This window comes from Alosa pseudoharengus, unplaced genomic scaffold, assembly GCF_046254945.1.
Source record: "Alosa pseudoharengus isolate Yale_2024_CS ecotype anadromous, Long Island Sound unplaced genomic scaffold, YU_APseudo_1.1 YU_APseudo_1.1_scf_14, whole genome shotgun sequence".
Classification (NCBI taxonomy): Eukaryota; Metazoa; Chordata; class Actinopteri; order Clupeiformes; family Clupeidae; genus Alosa; species Alosa pseudoharengus.
The window spans coordinates 33,129,612-33,146,881 of NW_027468609.1; the positions used below are offsets into that span (position 1 = coordinate 33,129,612).

At 41.9% G+C, this 17,270-nt stretch overlaps 1 protein-coding gene across 5 annotated transcripts; it reads right to left on the reverse strand.

Annotated features, from left to right (window-relative positions):
* Positions 1-322: 322 nt before the first annotated feature.
* smpd4 (sphingomyelin phosphodiesterase 4) lies at positions 323-16,516 on the reverse strand. Of its 5 annotated transcripts, none has more exons than XM_076284750.1 (20): positions 16,427-16,516; positions 15,364-15,434; positions 15,150-15,236; positions 14,248-14,384; positions 14,063-14,138; positions 13,836-13,932; positions 13,608-13,660; positions 13,309-13,457; positions 11,976-12,108; positions 11,776-11,847; positions 7,775-7,864; positions 6,175-6,323; positions 5,891-5,981; positions 5,578-5,675; positions 4,173-4,336; positions 3,629-3,831; positions 3,118-3,351; positions 2,447-2,578; positions 1,393-1,521; positions 323-1,076 (listed from the first exon to the last, which is right to left on the reverse strand). In XM_076284750.1, the coding sequence occupies exons 2-20, from the start codon at positions 15,400-15,402 to the stop codon at positions 765-767; spliced, it is 2,445 nt and encodes an 814-aa protein (XP_076140865.1). In that variant the 5' UTR covers positions 15,403-15,434; positions 16,427-16,516; the 3' UTR covers positions 323-764. The 5 variants fall into 5 exon arrangements, with proteins under 5 accessions (XP_076140865.1, XP_076140862.1, XP_076140864.1 ...); XM_076284747.1 differs by having other exon boundaries at positions 13,824-13,932; XM_076284749.1 differs by lacking the exon at positions 16,427-16,516 and adding an exon at positions 16,139-16,247 and having other exon boundaries at positions 13,824-13,932.
* Between the last annotated feature and the right edge of the window lie 754 nt (positions 16,517-17,270).

The following is a 17,270-nucleotide window of genomic DNA, read 5'->3' on the forward strand; positions in this document are numbered from 1 at the left end:
TAACATTGTCCATTTTGGCCAAGCAGCTCTTATAATATGATCAATATAGGCTATTATGCTAATTTATGCTAATTAGCTCAATTACACAAATTGCCCAACATATGCAAATTAGCATCCGGCAGTCTCTGCATGCTGGGAACCAATACTATATATTTCCATCATAAAACTTTGGTGTACTCAACATTTCCGGGTCCACAATGGGGCTCTATGGGCTGTCCACCAGACTAAAAACTACAGGGTGCTACACAAGTTAGGCAGGAGTGCCACAATTCTTTTGTTTTAACAAACACTCACAAAAACAAACATTCACAAAAAGTTCTTTCACTTTGTTTATAAAAATCGAGAGTGCAAATTTTGGCAGTCAACAGTCAAGGCTTTAGAATATAGCAACAAATGCAACTAGAACTGATACTGGGACTTAAATTTACATCAATTAGCCATGAGCTCCTTTGTGCAAAACTGATTTACACTCTTTACTTGATTAAAAAACTAACTAAAATGACCAGAACTACTTATTTGGTTTTATTATAAGAGGTGGTTTATAAAGGCCTTCACTGACTTTCCTTTTAACTAAAATAAACTGTACAAGACCAAAGTTTCGGTACATCTCACATTATCCCTCTGGTAGATCTAAATCCCAGCCCAATAAATTACAACTCTAGATTCTCATACTGGTCTAGACCCTGACACTCACGGTAGTGCAGGGTATGGCAGTCCAGTTAATGTCTCAAACTCTATTTACATACAAAAAAACACTTTGCCGTTTATTGGGACTTCAGTTTCTGCCCCAGCAGATGAGTGAGCAGTTCATAGATCAGGCCAACCACGAGGATGAGGGCTGTGCTGGAGAGTGGGCCGAAGGCGAACAGGGCAGCCAGCAGATAGAGGAGCAGGGCCGAGAGCAGTGTGCGGTAGCTGCCCAGTCCGCGCAGGCTGAGCCGCGGCCGCGTGTGGCGCTCCAGGCTACGCCGCGTCGTTGGGCTGCGGCGTGAGACTGGGGCGCTGGTCAGGTAGTGACGTCCGACACAGCCCAGGAAATCGGGCCGCGAGCACAACGCTGCCATGTGGTCGCCAAACTGCAGTTCATAAAGAATGTGGACAAAAGTTAAAACTACATCCGATTTCGGTTCTATTCCTTTCAAATGATCATCAAATCACTTTCCACAAGAGAGTGAGCTCAAGTCTCTGTATGTATTAAACATAAACTCTGGTAGCTTTTGATAAACATATGATATCCAGTTCATCTAATTCAGCAATAAAACACTGCAGACAGACACACACATGGCCTTTAGAGTGAGCAGGAAATATTGTTCAGCTATCACACAAAACTAGAACCTATCAGTTTCAACACATTCCATGACCTTGACACAATATATCCAGTGGAATACCTACCCTATTGTTTATAAAAGAGGACACCTGGTAGAGGACGCGTACAAGAAAGGCATTTTCAAAGCTCCTGATTGGCTGAAGTTCTGGATCCCCATGGTATTCAATGTCAAATCTGCGGAGACCGTTGATTATCTGTGACAGAGAATGGGGGTTGGAATCACTGTACAAACAAAATATTCCTGCCCACAAAATTGTATGTCGAGTCATGACAAGTTTTCTGTTAAAAGAAAACTAACAATTCAAGAGGCAAGGTAAGGTTCAACATGGTTATATTTGTTACAGTACGCATGAGGCCAATTATTAAATAAAGCTAAATATTAATATAATAGTACTTAAGCCTCTTAGAATTATAATACATTCAAAATTATGTAAAACAGGCACTGAATCAGAAGAAATACATTGGGTGTGATTAATATGATGCCATAAATGCCAATGTGATGTGGCAGGCAGGACAGATGATAATCTATTCTATCGTGATATAGCAGCGCAAACAACTTTTAAAGGGAGCAGAAATGTGTGTAGTGAAGAGGGGGGATAATCTTTATTTACTACACGGCTCTTCAGAGTGCTGCAGAAAGTTCCATTCACATGAATGGGCCTTCCCAACGGTCGGGCCTATGTTAAATCTATATAAATCACCGGCAAAGTATATAATCACCGCTGTCAATGGCAACGGGTTGATTAACGTCTTTCATATCCCTCCGCAAGAATTCCGTTCGCTTATTGCAATGGAATTTCATTGAAAGGGAAAGTAAGCTAGTAAGACATTGCCACGCAACACCTGAAACTGTCAAGTTCTATCTGTGTGGCGGAAGACACGAAACGGTAGCAAAATCATTTTTAAAGATTCATTGTGTTAGGTTTCTTTTCTCGTTTTGGCAAATAGCCGTGTAATAAGCGGGATAATGTATTGTCCGCCGGTAATTATCAGAAAATAAGTCCCTTCAGGTCGAAGCAAAACCCCTCCGCTGCGCGTCAGGGTTCTCTTCTCCCTGTTGGGACTTATTTTCTGATAATTACCGGCGGACAATACATTGTCCCTTAATTAATGGCTCACCTGCATCCTGCCAGTGTCTGTCAGTATGGGTCCATTCTCTCCTAGAATGCAGTCAGGTATCTGTTTTGACCCCATGTCATCTTCTGTTGAAGCTACATTGGCCATAACCTGCGTCAGCTGCCCGGCATTCAGCTACAAGATGAAACACTACATCATTCATGTGAACATGCATCTCATCAACAACCCTTCAGAATGATATCCAATACAACACACACCATGATTACTGTACATCTACGCATATAATGGATCCTCTTTGTCCCTTTTCTTCCTCAGACCATCACCCATTATGGGATGCTCATAGTCTTTCCACCTCATCCACTTACAGAGACTATTTGTTTACAGCTGTCCTTTTTCCCATGTAAGAGTTATGCACGCTTTCTACTCTGATTATGATACATCTTAAATGCATATTGTGTGCTAGCCAATTGACAAGTATAAAAACGAATGGAATCATTAACATCTTCATGAAAGGGACTTTTTCCTAGCTCCCCGTCATGTTCGCTTAAGGGGGTTAAGGCTTTGTAAAGCACCGGGAATTGTAATTGGCGCTACATGAATAAGCGGGGGTGGGTGGACACACACACACACACCATTTGAATGGTCTACCTATGCTCTGTAAGAACTGGAGGACAACAACAAACAAACGTATAGCAGTTATCACACTGACTTACTCTGAAGATTTGGCACAGGGAGTCCAGTGCCTTGTCCAGGAATTCATGGGTCTTCTTGACGCACTCGCCACCCATGTCATCCAACGCGCTCCCACCAAGCGAGTTGTTGAGCTCAGATGAGCCCATGCCAAACCAGGACATGAACGAGTTGTTGGCAGCCACCTCGGCTGAGTGATCTGATATTCTCTTGGCCGTTTGCCGAGCTTGAGCGATGATCTGGACCAGCTTAAGCACCTGACGCAGGTATGAAAAAATAAAATGACTATGAGGCTCAGGACAAGAGGTCTTTGTGTTCAGAGTGTGGTCTTTTGTCATAGTCACACCATTCCCTTTGAAATTCAAAACGTCCATATATATATTATCCATCTATGTCCTAGTATCTTATTCCACAGAAGAAACTCATACCGACTTCAAAAATTTAGAATCTAATGGCTTCAATGAGAGCCTTCCAACTGATATGTCTGAAGCTGCCAGCCAATGGCACATCATCTCTCTGACACTCTTCACTCACCGTGCCCCGTAAGTCGTTGCCAAACATCTGCTTGTACTGGCAGTCCTGGCCCTCCAGGCTGTACACGTGGCTCTTCACCTTGAAGACGGCGTCGGTGGTGACGGGCTGGCGGGACGACAGGAAGCTGCCACCGTGCGACGGCGTGAGGAAGACCCGGTGTTGCCGGTGGTGGAGCAGTTCTGGCTCCAGGAACAGCTGCTCAGCTGAAGGGAGAAGAAGAATGAGAAGAACAGTCTGTTTGTACCAGTCAGAGAACAAGGCCTAAAAATAACGCAGCTTTATCTGTGTATATGCAGGAAAACTATTTGTTTTTTTCTTCCCAAAAATCAACTGAGGGGTAAGGCTACAGATTGCCTGGATGATAACACATGCTGTGGGAACTGTGCATCTTATAAGCCTCACATCCCAGTGGCTTGGTTAGATTTGCCTTTTACATGTCACATACTGTAGCATACTTGCAGATTCTGGTTTAGGGTCAGTCTAAAGTAACTCACACAATTTAAAAACACTTTGATGTGATATTTCGTAATGAATCTTTACAGACCTTTTTGGATCATGTCTGCCAAGTTTGGCTGAGAGAAAACTTTGGCCACCCTGAAGACCATCTGAGCATTCTTGGGGATGACCAGGTCTGTACGTACTGCTCGGTTCAGAAAGCCCTGGAAGAGCTTGGTGTACATCAGCAGATTCTCTTGCACGAAGGAAGCCCTGCCAAGGAGAGAGAAAGGTGAGGTGATTACATGCCTCACTGAGAGTTACATGACAGTAGATCCTAATCTGGCAGCTAGCTTTCACCTTGACCTTGAGGTCGATACACTGACTTCACACATTTGAGACATTGAAGAACTTCAACAAAAATGCCCAACCGGTAACAAACACTACGGCAGCCTTTTTCAGACTTCTTTGACCTGAGGCCTGGTCATGGCAGACTTTGGGGTCATAGGGCCAACAACCCACATTGACACGAAATTCAGAATTGTATGTCTCTTTATGTTTGATAACACAAAATTAGCAACAATTTCCTGATTGTGGAAACGTTTGCTTTCTTTTCCTGTCAGTCCGTGGTTCCACGATGAAGTGTACAGCAAAGTATCAGACAAGTGACAGAAGCACTGGGCATAATTTGACTCCACGGACCAGCAGTCTCTTCCTCCTCAGCCCAAAGTTTGAGAAACGGTGCACTAGGGCACCAGCGGGAGGGGGTAGCAGAAAGACAAGGCCATAGTCCAAACATTTTTCTTCTGGTCACTTTTGTTATATTGGTTTTCTGGGGAATTTCACCCATTGTTTGATTAAACCTTATCATCAATGTCTAATCATAAGGGAATTTATAAGAGTGAAACAAGTAAACCACTTCAACAATGGTTTCAACAATGACTCGGCTAAAAATGTTATTAAAGTGCCTTGGTAAAATGGAGAAGCTTTCAGTTTCTGTTTACCTCTGTAAGTGTAGAGACTTTATAGAATGACACTTTTGCACAGGCAAATGCCTTACCTCAGTACACTTTTTGACAAAAAAGCCATTTGAGTCTAGTCAGTGGCAAAAATAAGCAGTTTACTTCGATATTTCCCTCATGCTAAGTAGGCTTCCATTATATAGCTTTTGAGCGTGTTCTAACTCAACACTTGACTCAATTTGTCTATTTATGACTGGTGAAAATGGAAAAAATCTAAAAATAGAGCCCAGGCTGAACAGCCTTGGACTTTCCCTGTTAAGATCTTCCCCATAAGCTGGGTTTGAGGACAACCTTTAACACAAAGCATCTGAGGTTGTGTGATGCCACATTTTGCTTATGGTTCCAATGGTGTTTGTGATCACAATATATGTGTAATATATATGTAAGTATCTTTTGTAATGGTGGTGGTGATGACTTTCAGGGGAGGTTGAATACTTTTGAAAGCTACTGTATATCTACAATAATATAGGGGTGCCAAGCTAGTTGAAGTACCACTTGTCTGGAACACTTCTGATCTGTCCATCCGCTGGCTGGTTCTTCTCTCCTGTGTATCTCCAGGGCTGGATGTAGCTCAGCCACGTCTCTAATACCTTCTCAACAATGAGTGAAAGTGTGAAATACAGTACTTAACGTTTCTTACATACATTTCTTATTCACTGTACACCACAATTAACAAATCATATGCCTCACAAATATGGAATTAGCCCTTCCCTAAGCGTTTCAATTTGAACATAAAAAAAAAAAACACATCACATGATCAAAACAATACACTGAATGATCAGCATGAGGAAGAGGGATGACAAACCGCTCTGAAGGAGGCATCCAAAGGCCAATGGCCAAAGCAGTGCTGAAGAAAGACGTACAGCTTCTGCTGGACAAACCGCTGGACCACCACCCTGGTAATGAATGTGGTGAATGTTGTGTTGAATATTTGAGAACACCATTGACAGTGGACAACCATAACAGAATCAAGTGGACATTGTTAAAAACTTTATGATGGTTAAAAGTAAGCCAAAAAGTAATAACAGACAAGATAACATTACGCTGCTGAATTAGAAGTAAATCCTGTGGGAGTGCTGCGCTGCTCACCTCTTGAACTCCTCCAGAGGGCTGGCGTGGGAGTGAGTGGAAGGGGAGGAGGAGATCTGCTCAGGCTTCAGGCTGTTGGAAAAGGCGTGGAGGTGTTTGACCAGCAGCCGCACCACCAGCACGTGCTCCTCCGTGGGGCTGAAGGGCTCCTGCATCCACACACATGCACATGAGGGCCCATCCCAATACCTCCCCGTCCCCTAGATTTTTGCCCTAACCCTCGTTTTTGCGCGTGCACATGTAGGGGTAGGGTGTCCCATTACTTTAGGGAGCAAGGGGGACTGCTATTTTCCCCTTAAAATCAACCCTCAGAATATAGCCAGGGCCGATGCAGGCTTAAAACGAAGTCTGAGATGAAATTACCCAGGATACCGTGCAAGCTCAGCGAGCAAGCCAAATTGTTCATAGGGAAAGATCTTCACCCCCACTTCCCTAGTCGAGGGGACTTTACTGTCGAGGGCAATCAAAACCAAGTGGAAGTTTTAAGGGGGGAGAAATGGGACAGGCCCTAAGACTCATGTCTACAGGAGCACAAGTGTAATACATAAGCTTTTATATTTTTGATGTTCACTGCTGAGAGGATTTAACCTGGGTGATGTCTGCACATTGCCAAAGCAGTGCACAATCCTAACTTCATGTGTTGTGTGTTCAGTGTTTATATGAAGAAATTGCACATACAAACCAAAACATTTCTCACCAATGTTGAAAAATGTAAACCAACAACCATCATATCAGCATCACTTCTTTTCATAGTTCTATTCGACAGCTAACTACAAGAATTAGCAAAATCCACATTGACAGCACTTCTGACAGTATTCACGCCCCTAAGCCCTGTTTATACAGTGATTCACACATCGCCTCAAAAGTTGAAATTATTTAGTCTTTGTTGCACAACTTTTTTCGCCCCTAGTGATCATTTTGCCTGAAGTCGCTGAATTAATTATTCAAATTAGCATGGCCACTTGTTGATAGGCGCTTGCAGTCTGAACAGGGCTTTAGTGAGCAAGTTCATCAGTAGCACTTGAGCTGGATAATATGCTGAAGATGCATAATTTCAGAGCACAGTATCACTTGAGTCTTGGGCACCAGTGTACATTAAACTGGATCCATAAGCTTCATCTTACCAGTGTGCTTGCCCTTTTTACATCACAAACCAAAAAAAAAACAACTTCAAACTTATTGAACTTGGGACTGGCTAATAACAAGCTGACATAAGAACCTCGATTGATGGGCAGAAAAGGGCTTCATAATTGGCAATTTTGTGGCACTTTAAAAGTAAAAAAAAATGAAATGAAAGAAAATAATGGCCAAAAGAAAAAATCTGCTCTCATCTCTCTCAGAAAAAAAGCATGCTTTCAAAGAGAATGAAAAGAAAGAGTGTCTTAAAAGAACAGTAACTTCTTAGCAACAGAAACACACCTTGGCAACACAAACACACCTTGGCAACACTTCTGCACCATCTGAAATCTCCAAAACCAATTTACCCTCTAGGCTCAAACGCAAAAACCTATATTCCCCATGCGACGGTGTTGTAAACACAGCACTCCTCCCAAACCGCTCAATGGCAGAAATGTGGAGAGGGATGAAAAGGTTAAAGTACTTGGTAGGTGTGGCGGCTCCCAGGGCCTGGCGGGGCAGGGGGTTGGCACGGCATGCTGGACATACTGAGGCGATACTGCAGCAACGCCAACTGAAGGGGCACGCCCATCACAATAAGACGACGAAGAGGACAACAACACACAGGAGGGTGGGGACAGAGGTAAAGAAGTGGGGACACATGGAGGAAGAGGAAGGGGAAGGAGGAAAAGAGGAAGAGAGAAGAAGGGAGTGGGGGGGAAGAGGAGGAGGAGGATGAATATGAGAATAGAAAAGGAAAATAAGGATAGATCGATAATAAGAGTGCAAATCCACAAAAAGAGAAAAGAAACATTCAGAACTCGGACAAAAAAAAGTTAGCACACAACACACACACAAATACAATCCTGACCACACAAAATGCATGGGAACTGTTGTGTGATGCAGTAAGCCTTCTCCCCCATCTATGAGTGGGACTTGATAAGAGTACTTTGATCAATACTAATAAGACTAGGCAGAAATATCCTGCTCAATCAACTTTGTGACTAAAGCACTGCAATAAATGAATGCTAACACTAGTGTCCACGGCTGCTGTCCGCTGGCATTACTGTATGTTGTAGTTACGAAAGTCTCTAACTGGGAAGCTACACTAGGGCTGTGCACTTAATCTAATTTCAATTTTGGCTCCAAACTATCACAAAAATAGTATAATCGATAAAAAAACAATTATTTTGCCACATTCCATGAAGAAATAGGTTTTTTGGAAATACATACAATTTCAACTCATACAGAGCTCTGATTAACGCCGCTTCTTTAAGCCCCGCACTCGACATGCCCCTCCCTCTGTGCACAGGCCACTCAATCAGTTGTGAGATCCGTGGGTTTGTGCATGCTCCTGCAGTCGGTAGCATCATGAACCACGCCGAAATTGTAACTAGTGCATTCTCTGCTTGCTATTTTGCTATTATCACTGTCAATCGAGGCGACCAAATTACTTTTCAAATTAATTTGAAATCAGCATGTTACAGCTTGTCTATTAGCTTCTACTAGTGCACGAAGATAACATTACACTCTTGAAACGAATGTGTTGAAAACAACACAACTTCTGTGTATTTCTTACATGTTTTGAAAATACACCCCCCCCCCCAAATGAATAATCGTTAATCTGTAATTGTGATTACAATTTTGACCAAAATAATCGTGATAATCAAAGCCTTAAGCTACACCAGGCGCGTAACTGAAGCGTTCCGTCGGGTTGTGTCTGCTGCAACAATTAGCTTCCACTATAATCAATTGAAGTAGCTACACCAGATGCGGTGCGTACGTTCAAAAAAAATTAGACAGTCTTCTAAACTGGGAATTTCACACTCTGGTTGCCAAAGTACTGACAGGCAATGTTTGGGGAACTCTGTCCTATCATCTGCCAGTCAATCGCATTCTGCTGTAAATAAACTATAGAACATTGCAGTTTCTGCTGTACCTCACTATGCTCTCCTACTCTCAAGTAATATTATGGATAATCATTATAGTCATCATAGTTTCACATGAATCTTAGATAACTATGCTTGTCTTGACTATGAAACAGGGAAATTCATTTTGGGCCTGTATCTCAAAATTGTGTGCAACTTGTGACTCATTTTGTCTGATTGGGTCACAAATTTGGTTATGAGTGCTGAACATCCAAATATTCTGATGCCGTGGGGCAATCTGTTGTAGCTTTTGTAAAATTACCATCCTAATGTTGAAGCTTAGCTGTTCTAAAGTTCAATATGAACCAATAACCAGTTAATTAGGCCCAACCCCGAAAAATGTGTGTCACAGACCTACTTAATCAGAGGTAGATGTGCTACATATCAAAAAGGGGGTTACTGCATCTCACAGTCTCCATGGCAACACATCGCATCTTCAAGATGCTCAATGGAGATCAAGACATAGTTTGTCATATTCACTTAGGGAGCAGCAGAAGACAAGCAAGAAGCTAGGACTAGTACTTGTTGATGAGGGTGCTGGACAAGTCATGATGAACCAAAGCAGGAATGGGGTGGTCAAAAACGGCAGGAGCTTGTAAGCTGCAGAACCAGAGAGAGCCAGAGGAGAGTCTTCCTCAAGCAGGGGACCACAGCAGAGCAGACACAAAGCAGAACGTGGAGCCACGCAGACACAGCATGCATGATCAGAGAGCAGGATGAGAGAGAGACACACACACCAAGCGACAGATCGACCAGAAGATGGACGAGAGAGAGAGAGAGAGAGAGAGAGAGATGGAGACAACGAGCCACAGCATTACTAGCAAATTCACATGCCAAATTGGTGAAGTCCCTTCACTCTGCACTTTGCCCATAGATTCCAAAATCAAACGAGATCACAGAAAAGAAAAAAAAGACAGCCACTCTACTAATCAAAGCCAAGTTGTGTCGTGTGATTCCAAAACATCTTCAAACAAGTTCCCGTGTTCTAGTTTTGACTAGTTGGCTTGAATGTCACTGATATGAAGTCTAGAATCATGTGATTCATAGATGCATCGCCTTTCTAACATGACCCCATTTACCAAAAAGAAGAAATGGAGCAAGTAATCCAGAATATATACAAGAAGAAGGCAGTGTGCAAATACAGGGAGAAAGAAAATCAACAGTTCATGGAGTGTAAGCCAACTTGGTGCACATCAGTGGAGACTATGTGCATTTCACACATGTGGCTTTGCTGCATGAGCAGTTCACAGTGTATGTGTGTGTGTGTGTGTTCCTCAGAAAACAAAGGTGTGTTTGTAGAAGAGACATAAGTCAGTGCACATGTACTGCATGTGTATGTGTCAGTTAGAAGGCACTGGTCACTAACCCTAACAGCTCAAGTATACTCCAAAACGTCTGCGTTTGCACAACACTGTTATGTAGCCTCCATGTACGTTTGTGTCACCAAATTATGCTAGGGCTCTTCTAATCAATTCCACCAGATTAATCAATGTGATGGAAGTGGGTTACACCAGCTGGCCTATAGCCAGCCTTAAGCTAAAACGGTGCTAAAGGCTAACTGGATCAATCCACTTCCAGTGAAATATGCAAAGTAAACTATGTTAGACTAAAGGCCTATTCACACCGATAACGATAACTATAACCATAACGATAAAAGCGTTCACACTGAACAACGATAAACAAAGTCTCTCCTTGTGTTAATGAATGTGACAGTTAAAATTTGATGGGTTCTGATTAGCTATTAGCTTTTTATCGTTCTGAAAATCGTTCTGAAAGTGAACAAACGATATTGTTGTTCATGTCGTTATCATTATAGTTTATGTGTGAACGTCGTCATTCATTTTAACGAGAACGATATTTATTTATCGTTATTGTTCTTGGTGTGAATGGGCCTTAAGAGTGTCAGATTGAGTCACTGCACACAGAGAAAATATATGGGCTTGTACACTTTCTTACTCTGGGGTAGATGGTGAATAAGAATTTCCCCAAAAAGTTGGCGTGTTCCTTTAAACTACCACTGCTGGACATCTAATAAGCTATGATTCACTGAGGCATGGAATAAACAAAGCACTCATTTCATCAGCAGGCCTCCAGCAGCAGAGAGCAAATGCACTAATGGAAATGGGCATGGAAGAAGAGTGTTCACTAAATGCATAAAGAGCATACACTGCATTTGTTCTCTCTTGACCCTGAGCTACTGCTTTAAAACATTTGCTGCTGCATAGCTCACCCTAGTGATGCACACTGTGTGCGAAATGTGGCTGCGTTCGCAGGAGTATACTTAAAGCTTAAATGGGATAACAAGTATGTTTCTATGAACTCCATACTTGGTGAAAGTGTGTGTGCTTGATGTGTGTGGGGTGTCATCTAGTCAGCAGCAGGGCACAGTATTGGATTGGACGGGAGGCTTGTGCAGAGGTTTAAGGACAGCTTCGGGCAGTAAGGGGCTAAGGGTGTGTCTATGGAGTGCTCAGCCGATCAGCCGTGCAGTGGGGGTAATGCAGCAGGGTGGCAAGGGGGTAGGTTCTGGTGGTGAAGAATTTTTTCATGCTCTTACCTTCACCTGTGGAGACTGCAGCTTCTGATACATTTCAAGAGAGTAGTGGTGCAACCAAAGCTCTACAAACACCTGAAAATGACAAAGCCACCCACAACACACTCACACGTGAACTTTTTATGTGAACTGCATATACTTATAAATTGGAATTGGAACCATTAACACCACAAGGGAACTTGCTGAACATGAAAGAAACTCACCTGTAGAAGCGTCTCTGACCGCCATATTTCCTGGGCGGCAGGGTCAGCATTGACTGAAGGCTGATGGGAAATGTGCCGTTTCAGAAGGCTAGTGCTGTGTGCCCCATATCCGACAAATGGCACACTGGGTGACCTAAGGATTATTGGGTATCCTTCTCAATACACTGTACACAAATTACTCGGCTATAGGATAGGGATAGGAATCATTTTAACAGGGTTCTTGCAGGTTTCAGTAAGTCAAATTTAAGACCTTTTTAAGACATTTTAAGACCATAAAGATTAAAATTTAAGACCTACACGACGCATTACCAAAGAAATATTCAAATCAAAGAAATTCTGAAAAAATAATTTCATTTAAATGAATTCAGTCATTGAAAAAGCATTAATTGAATTTACTGATAAAGCAATCACATTAGTAACCTTCCACCCCCAACAACGTCTACAAACCAATTGCTCATTTGCAGTAACCTATGCTCAAGGAAAAACATCCGTGTCACGTGCCAAATGCCCAAAATGAAAATATGCTAAAAAAAAACTTGGCCTCAAATACAATAGATTTAATCTCATATTTATTTGCATTACAAAACAGAGAAGGACGTCTTCGCGATTACTGAATCAGGAAACATCACTTAAAAGAGATCACTATTAAATGACTGGTGTTTAATCACTGTGTGTAGTAGGTCGTTCAACGGAGGTGCGATGATATTGCGCTGGAGACTGGAGGGACCAGGCATTGAGGAGGACGTCGTCCCTAATTTAATATTTTTATTTATATTTTTTGCAAAGTTTGCAGCGGGCCTCGTACCAGGAGCTGGCTACCGATTGTAACCAAAAGCGGAAATCGCTGTGATCTAGCCATGTCTTGTTGAAAGTACACTTTCCCATTTTCCACACGTAGCCAAAGTTTAACAAACTCTGAGGAGACGCAGACGTATTTCGCAGGCAGGTATTGCATTTATCAAGGGATTTGTAGTTTTACCACCGCATACGTACCAACACCAACATCCCCCAGAAAGAACTACAACACCGAACCAACGTTCTGAGGGCAGCCTTCTGCTGGTTAGCAAAGACTCTTTTTTGCTCATTTGTAATAACTTTCTGCGGCAGGTGTTCCTGGAAATGAACGAGGGTAAAACCCTTTTTAGACCTGACTTGATGAAATGTAAGACCTCGGACGAAAATCTGGCTGTTTTTAAGGCGTTTTAAGGCCTTAAATTTAAAGTTCAGAATATTAGACTTTTTTAGACTTTTTAAGACCCTGCGGGAAACCTGTTTTAAAGAAAACAACAGGGAGATGGATAGAGATGTAATAAAGACCATGTCCAAAGGGTACCTTGGCGCAGGAGGCGACACAGTGCCTCTTGTATCTGAGAACGGTGATGGTGGCACATTGCCCTCTGTGGGAAGGAAGTATTTGAGGTAGGTGTCCACCAGCACAAAGTATGCATTGTCTGTGGGGGTGCCATTCGTTGAAAGATACGTCTGTGATAGAGAGGACATGAGAATCATGTGAAAACAAGTAACCATCTTAAGAGGGCCAGACAGCTTGAAAAGTTTAGCAAGACAGACAATATTGAGCTGAATATTGCACTGGCTTAGTGCAAGAGTGTGTGTAAATGTTGGCCTTCTTACCTTTGGTGCAAGTAAACTTGAGGCAAAATTGAACATGTAGTATTCAAAAGGATCTGGGGAAAGTTAAGAAAATCCAATGGACTAGCTGCTTTATCAACATGTGCATAAAATGTCATGTTCACATTAAAAAATAAACTAGACTCCAGTGAAACAGATTAAAAAATGATTATGGGACTTAAAACTCTGATTTCAGTGTTTGGGACGCTTTAAGGATACTGAGAGACATACTGAGTGTCAGCAGGCCAGACATGGGGAACTGGAGCTTGTTATGAAAGAGAGGGCTGTCTGGGAGGACGCCTTCTTGAATAGATGCTTTTACAGGGCCCTGCAAGGGTGGAGATGGGCATAGTGAAGCTCAAAGGCAGCACTAATTGAGACAACAATCCTATAGAATTAGATCTGGTAAATACACAAACACATAGTAACATAGTAAAAATCGTTTCACGAGGACTTACTGGCAGATAACTGATAGGCATTTCATACTTGTACTCCTCTGCTTGCAGTTTGTACACCAGTTTCATCATTGGGCCGCTGTGAATTAACATTCAGAGATATATAAATAATCTAAGTCTAAATGGGATGAGTTAGGAACCAATGGTTCCTAAAATCTTTTATTCATCATTACAAAATCATTACAAACTTGGGTTCCAGAAATTCCATGATAATCCCATATTCATTGGTGCGGCTCAGCAGAAAACGCAGATTCCAGCCAGCAATGACACCATCTAAGCTGCCAAAGATGCTCTCCACCAACCATGGGAAGATGAGATGCAGCTCCTAGATGGCACCAGACAAATATCCGTGAACATGCAACCACAATGTTGTAGTTGTCAGGACAAGCTAGAAACCTGACTCCCATCAATGATGATACTTCAAAAGCAGCAGATTTGGAGAAAACGAGACCACCATGAGCTCTGTCTCACTGTGTCAACACATACACAGAGAACATAATTTTGTAAAAAAAAAAGAAAAAAAAAGAGATCTAGATCATAGAACCTTAGATTAGGTTCTGCAATAACCAATCTAATGTTACTAATGCAAGTAACCAACACAATGGCTGGTGTTGACACAACAGTAAAGCAAAAGCGTGGAGAGCAGTCAGTCCGCACTAAGCCAGCTTAGCCAAGCATGAACACACACAGGCGTCTGCCGAACTTCTCAGCTGTTACTGTCTGGTATGTGTTGAAACAAAGTGACATTTAACATTCCTTGAAATCACTAATATATCTTCCAGTGATGAACCTGCCAGGGTGTTTTATTAAGAGCCGGAGATGGAAGTTGTGTCAGAAGTCAAGGGGGTTTGAAAGTCTGATATGAAATGTTTATGTTTAAAATGAAAACTATAAAGTGGTGAAACATGGAAGACATCACAACAAACTTAAAACTAGGACTAAGTTTTATAGTGACAAGGAACCACAGGCTAGCCACCCAATTCAACATCCCTGGACCATGACTATGGTGAAGGTTGTGTAAATTTGAGACAGAGGAATACGGTATTTGACAAGAGTGCTAAAAACATAGGATTATTTAAAAACTACTCACCTTTGCAGGGTAATCATTTATCACCTTCACCAGTTCTTGGCAACGCTGTAATAAAGGCTTTGTGGTCCAGTCAGCTTTCAAATTGGCCTGTGGAATCAGAGGCCATGAAAATAATATCAAAACACTGTTCTCATGGTAGTAACATCTAGGAATAAACCAACTTGATATTTCTAAGACATGACACATTTGTCAAGGGAAAAAACCCAACACATACCAGTAAGTAACTGGGCTGTTGCATTACTGGACCCGCCATTGAATCGCAGATGTCCACACACTCTCGGACACCTAGAAGGGCAATGGGCCAACATCTCAAAGAGTTATTAGCATGAATACAACAGTAGTGCAAAGTGTAATTGTCCATTCAGCCAGATGCCAGCACAATACAATCAAGGGTAGAATCCATAACATGCACATGACGGATAACGTTAACATTGTTTAACGAGATAAGTTAGCTAGCAAGTTACGGTTGATGGCCACATCGTTAGTTAGCGGATTAAAAAACTGAGTGACCAAATAAACTGAACTGACAGAAATACTAGAGACACACGTTAATAATGATAAGACTAATACGCTCTAACGTGTAGGCTAACTAATACACAGATCTATCAACTTTAACCCAGCTAACGTCAGCTAACTGACGTTAACACACCGTTACGATAGTTAACCTAACGTCTGAGTTTGTATTTGCTAATATCAACTCAGTTGTTGGCGATAGGTAACGTAAGTCGATTCCAAATTATATTTAGCTAGACGCCAGCAATCCCTTTATAGCTGCTAGCAGTTATCTAAAATAACCGGTGCATGTTACCGGTGACATTAGCTGATTCAAAACCCTAACGTTAAGTTGAAGACACCACGTTTACGTTAACTTACGTATACAAACCGTTCGCTAGCTAGCTAATCACAGCATCAACACTTGGTTTGTTCATACAGTAATTATTACGTTACGTTAGCAATTAGTTATATGCCATAATGTTATCAGAACTTGCCTTGGTTTTGCTAGGCTAACTAGCGAGCTAACTCACTTTCCAGTCACAACACCGTTACAAGCAGACCAAAACAGGCAATGCTAGCAGTAGAACGTAGCCCTCTTCAAATAACACTGTTAACGTTACTTGACTAGCACTACTAGTCTGCTAGATCTACGTCAGGTAATTTTAAGGATCTCGGTGGTCCTGCAACGTTATCCACATGCAAGTTACGCCTAGTCTGAAATTGCAACAATGCAGAGGTATATTTTATAAATAAGTAGTGTTAATAGTAGCTGTCTGTCTTACCACAAAGGTTACTTTACTTAAGAATGGGTTAGATGATCATTTATCTCAAAATAGATCACCAGTGTACCCTGAGCAAACCGCGGTTACATCCAAAAAGCATGCAATTGTACAAATTACGTCATTTCCTTTCAGCAAATGAGTGATGTTGAAACAGCGACGTTCCATTCAAGTAGCCTTATTAACATAATTTGCTAGTCTTGTGTTTCTTTAGTCGAAGACAGCGAAGAGGTAGGCCTAACATATGGATTTGAAATGCTAAAAATATATGCACTTTGTTAAGTTAGTGTTTCCCCCTAATAACTCTCAATACACCGTTTGACCTGCAACGCCATTTGAAGTAAGTGGGTGGCAGTATTGTCATGTCTCTGGCAGAGCCGCTCTCCCTGCATTGTCAGATAAGCAAATTGCAAGCCTGACTTCGCCTACTGCAGTAGTTTTTCTTTTTGGGTTTTAATCGAGATTGTAGGCTACTTGATCAAACACTTCTTTATCATGATAGGCGATCTTTCTCTTTTATAGCCAACAACAAGTAGCCTTAGCCCAGGAGAATCCAGACGAACCTGTTCACAAATTGAGATTAGAGAAGCTGGTGTTAACCAGGCTCAGTAGGCCTATACCTAGCCTTGAACCTAAACCCACTTCATGAGGGAAGTTGTTAAAGTAAATAGTCATACTCCACATTGTATGATGCCTCTGTGTACTTTCTGTGGTGTTTGTGAAAGAGTATCCTGCCACTGGCATGTTTCTTTTCTGCTCCCTGACCAGCTTTACTGTATGAGGAGAACACTGATAAAGTCCTCTTCAGAGAAGCCTCAATGTTATACACAACACATTACATCATTTT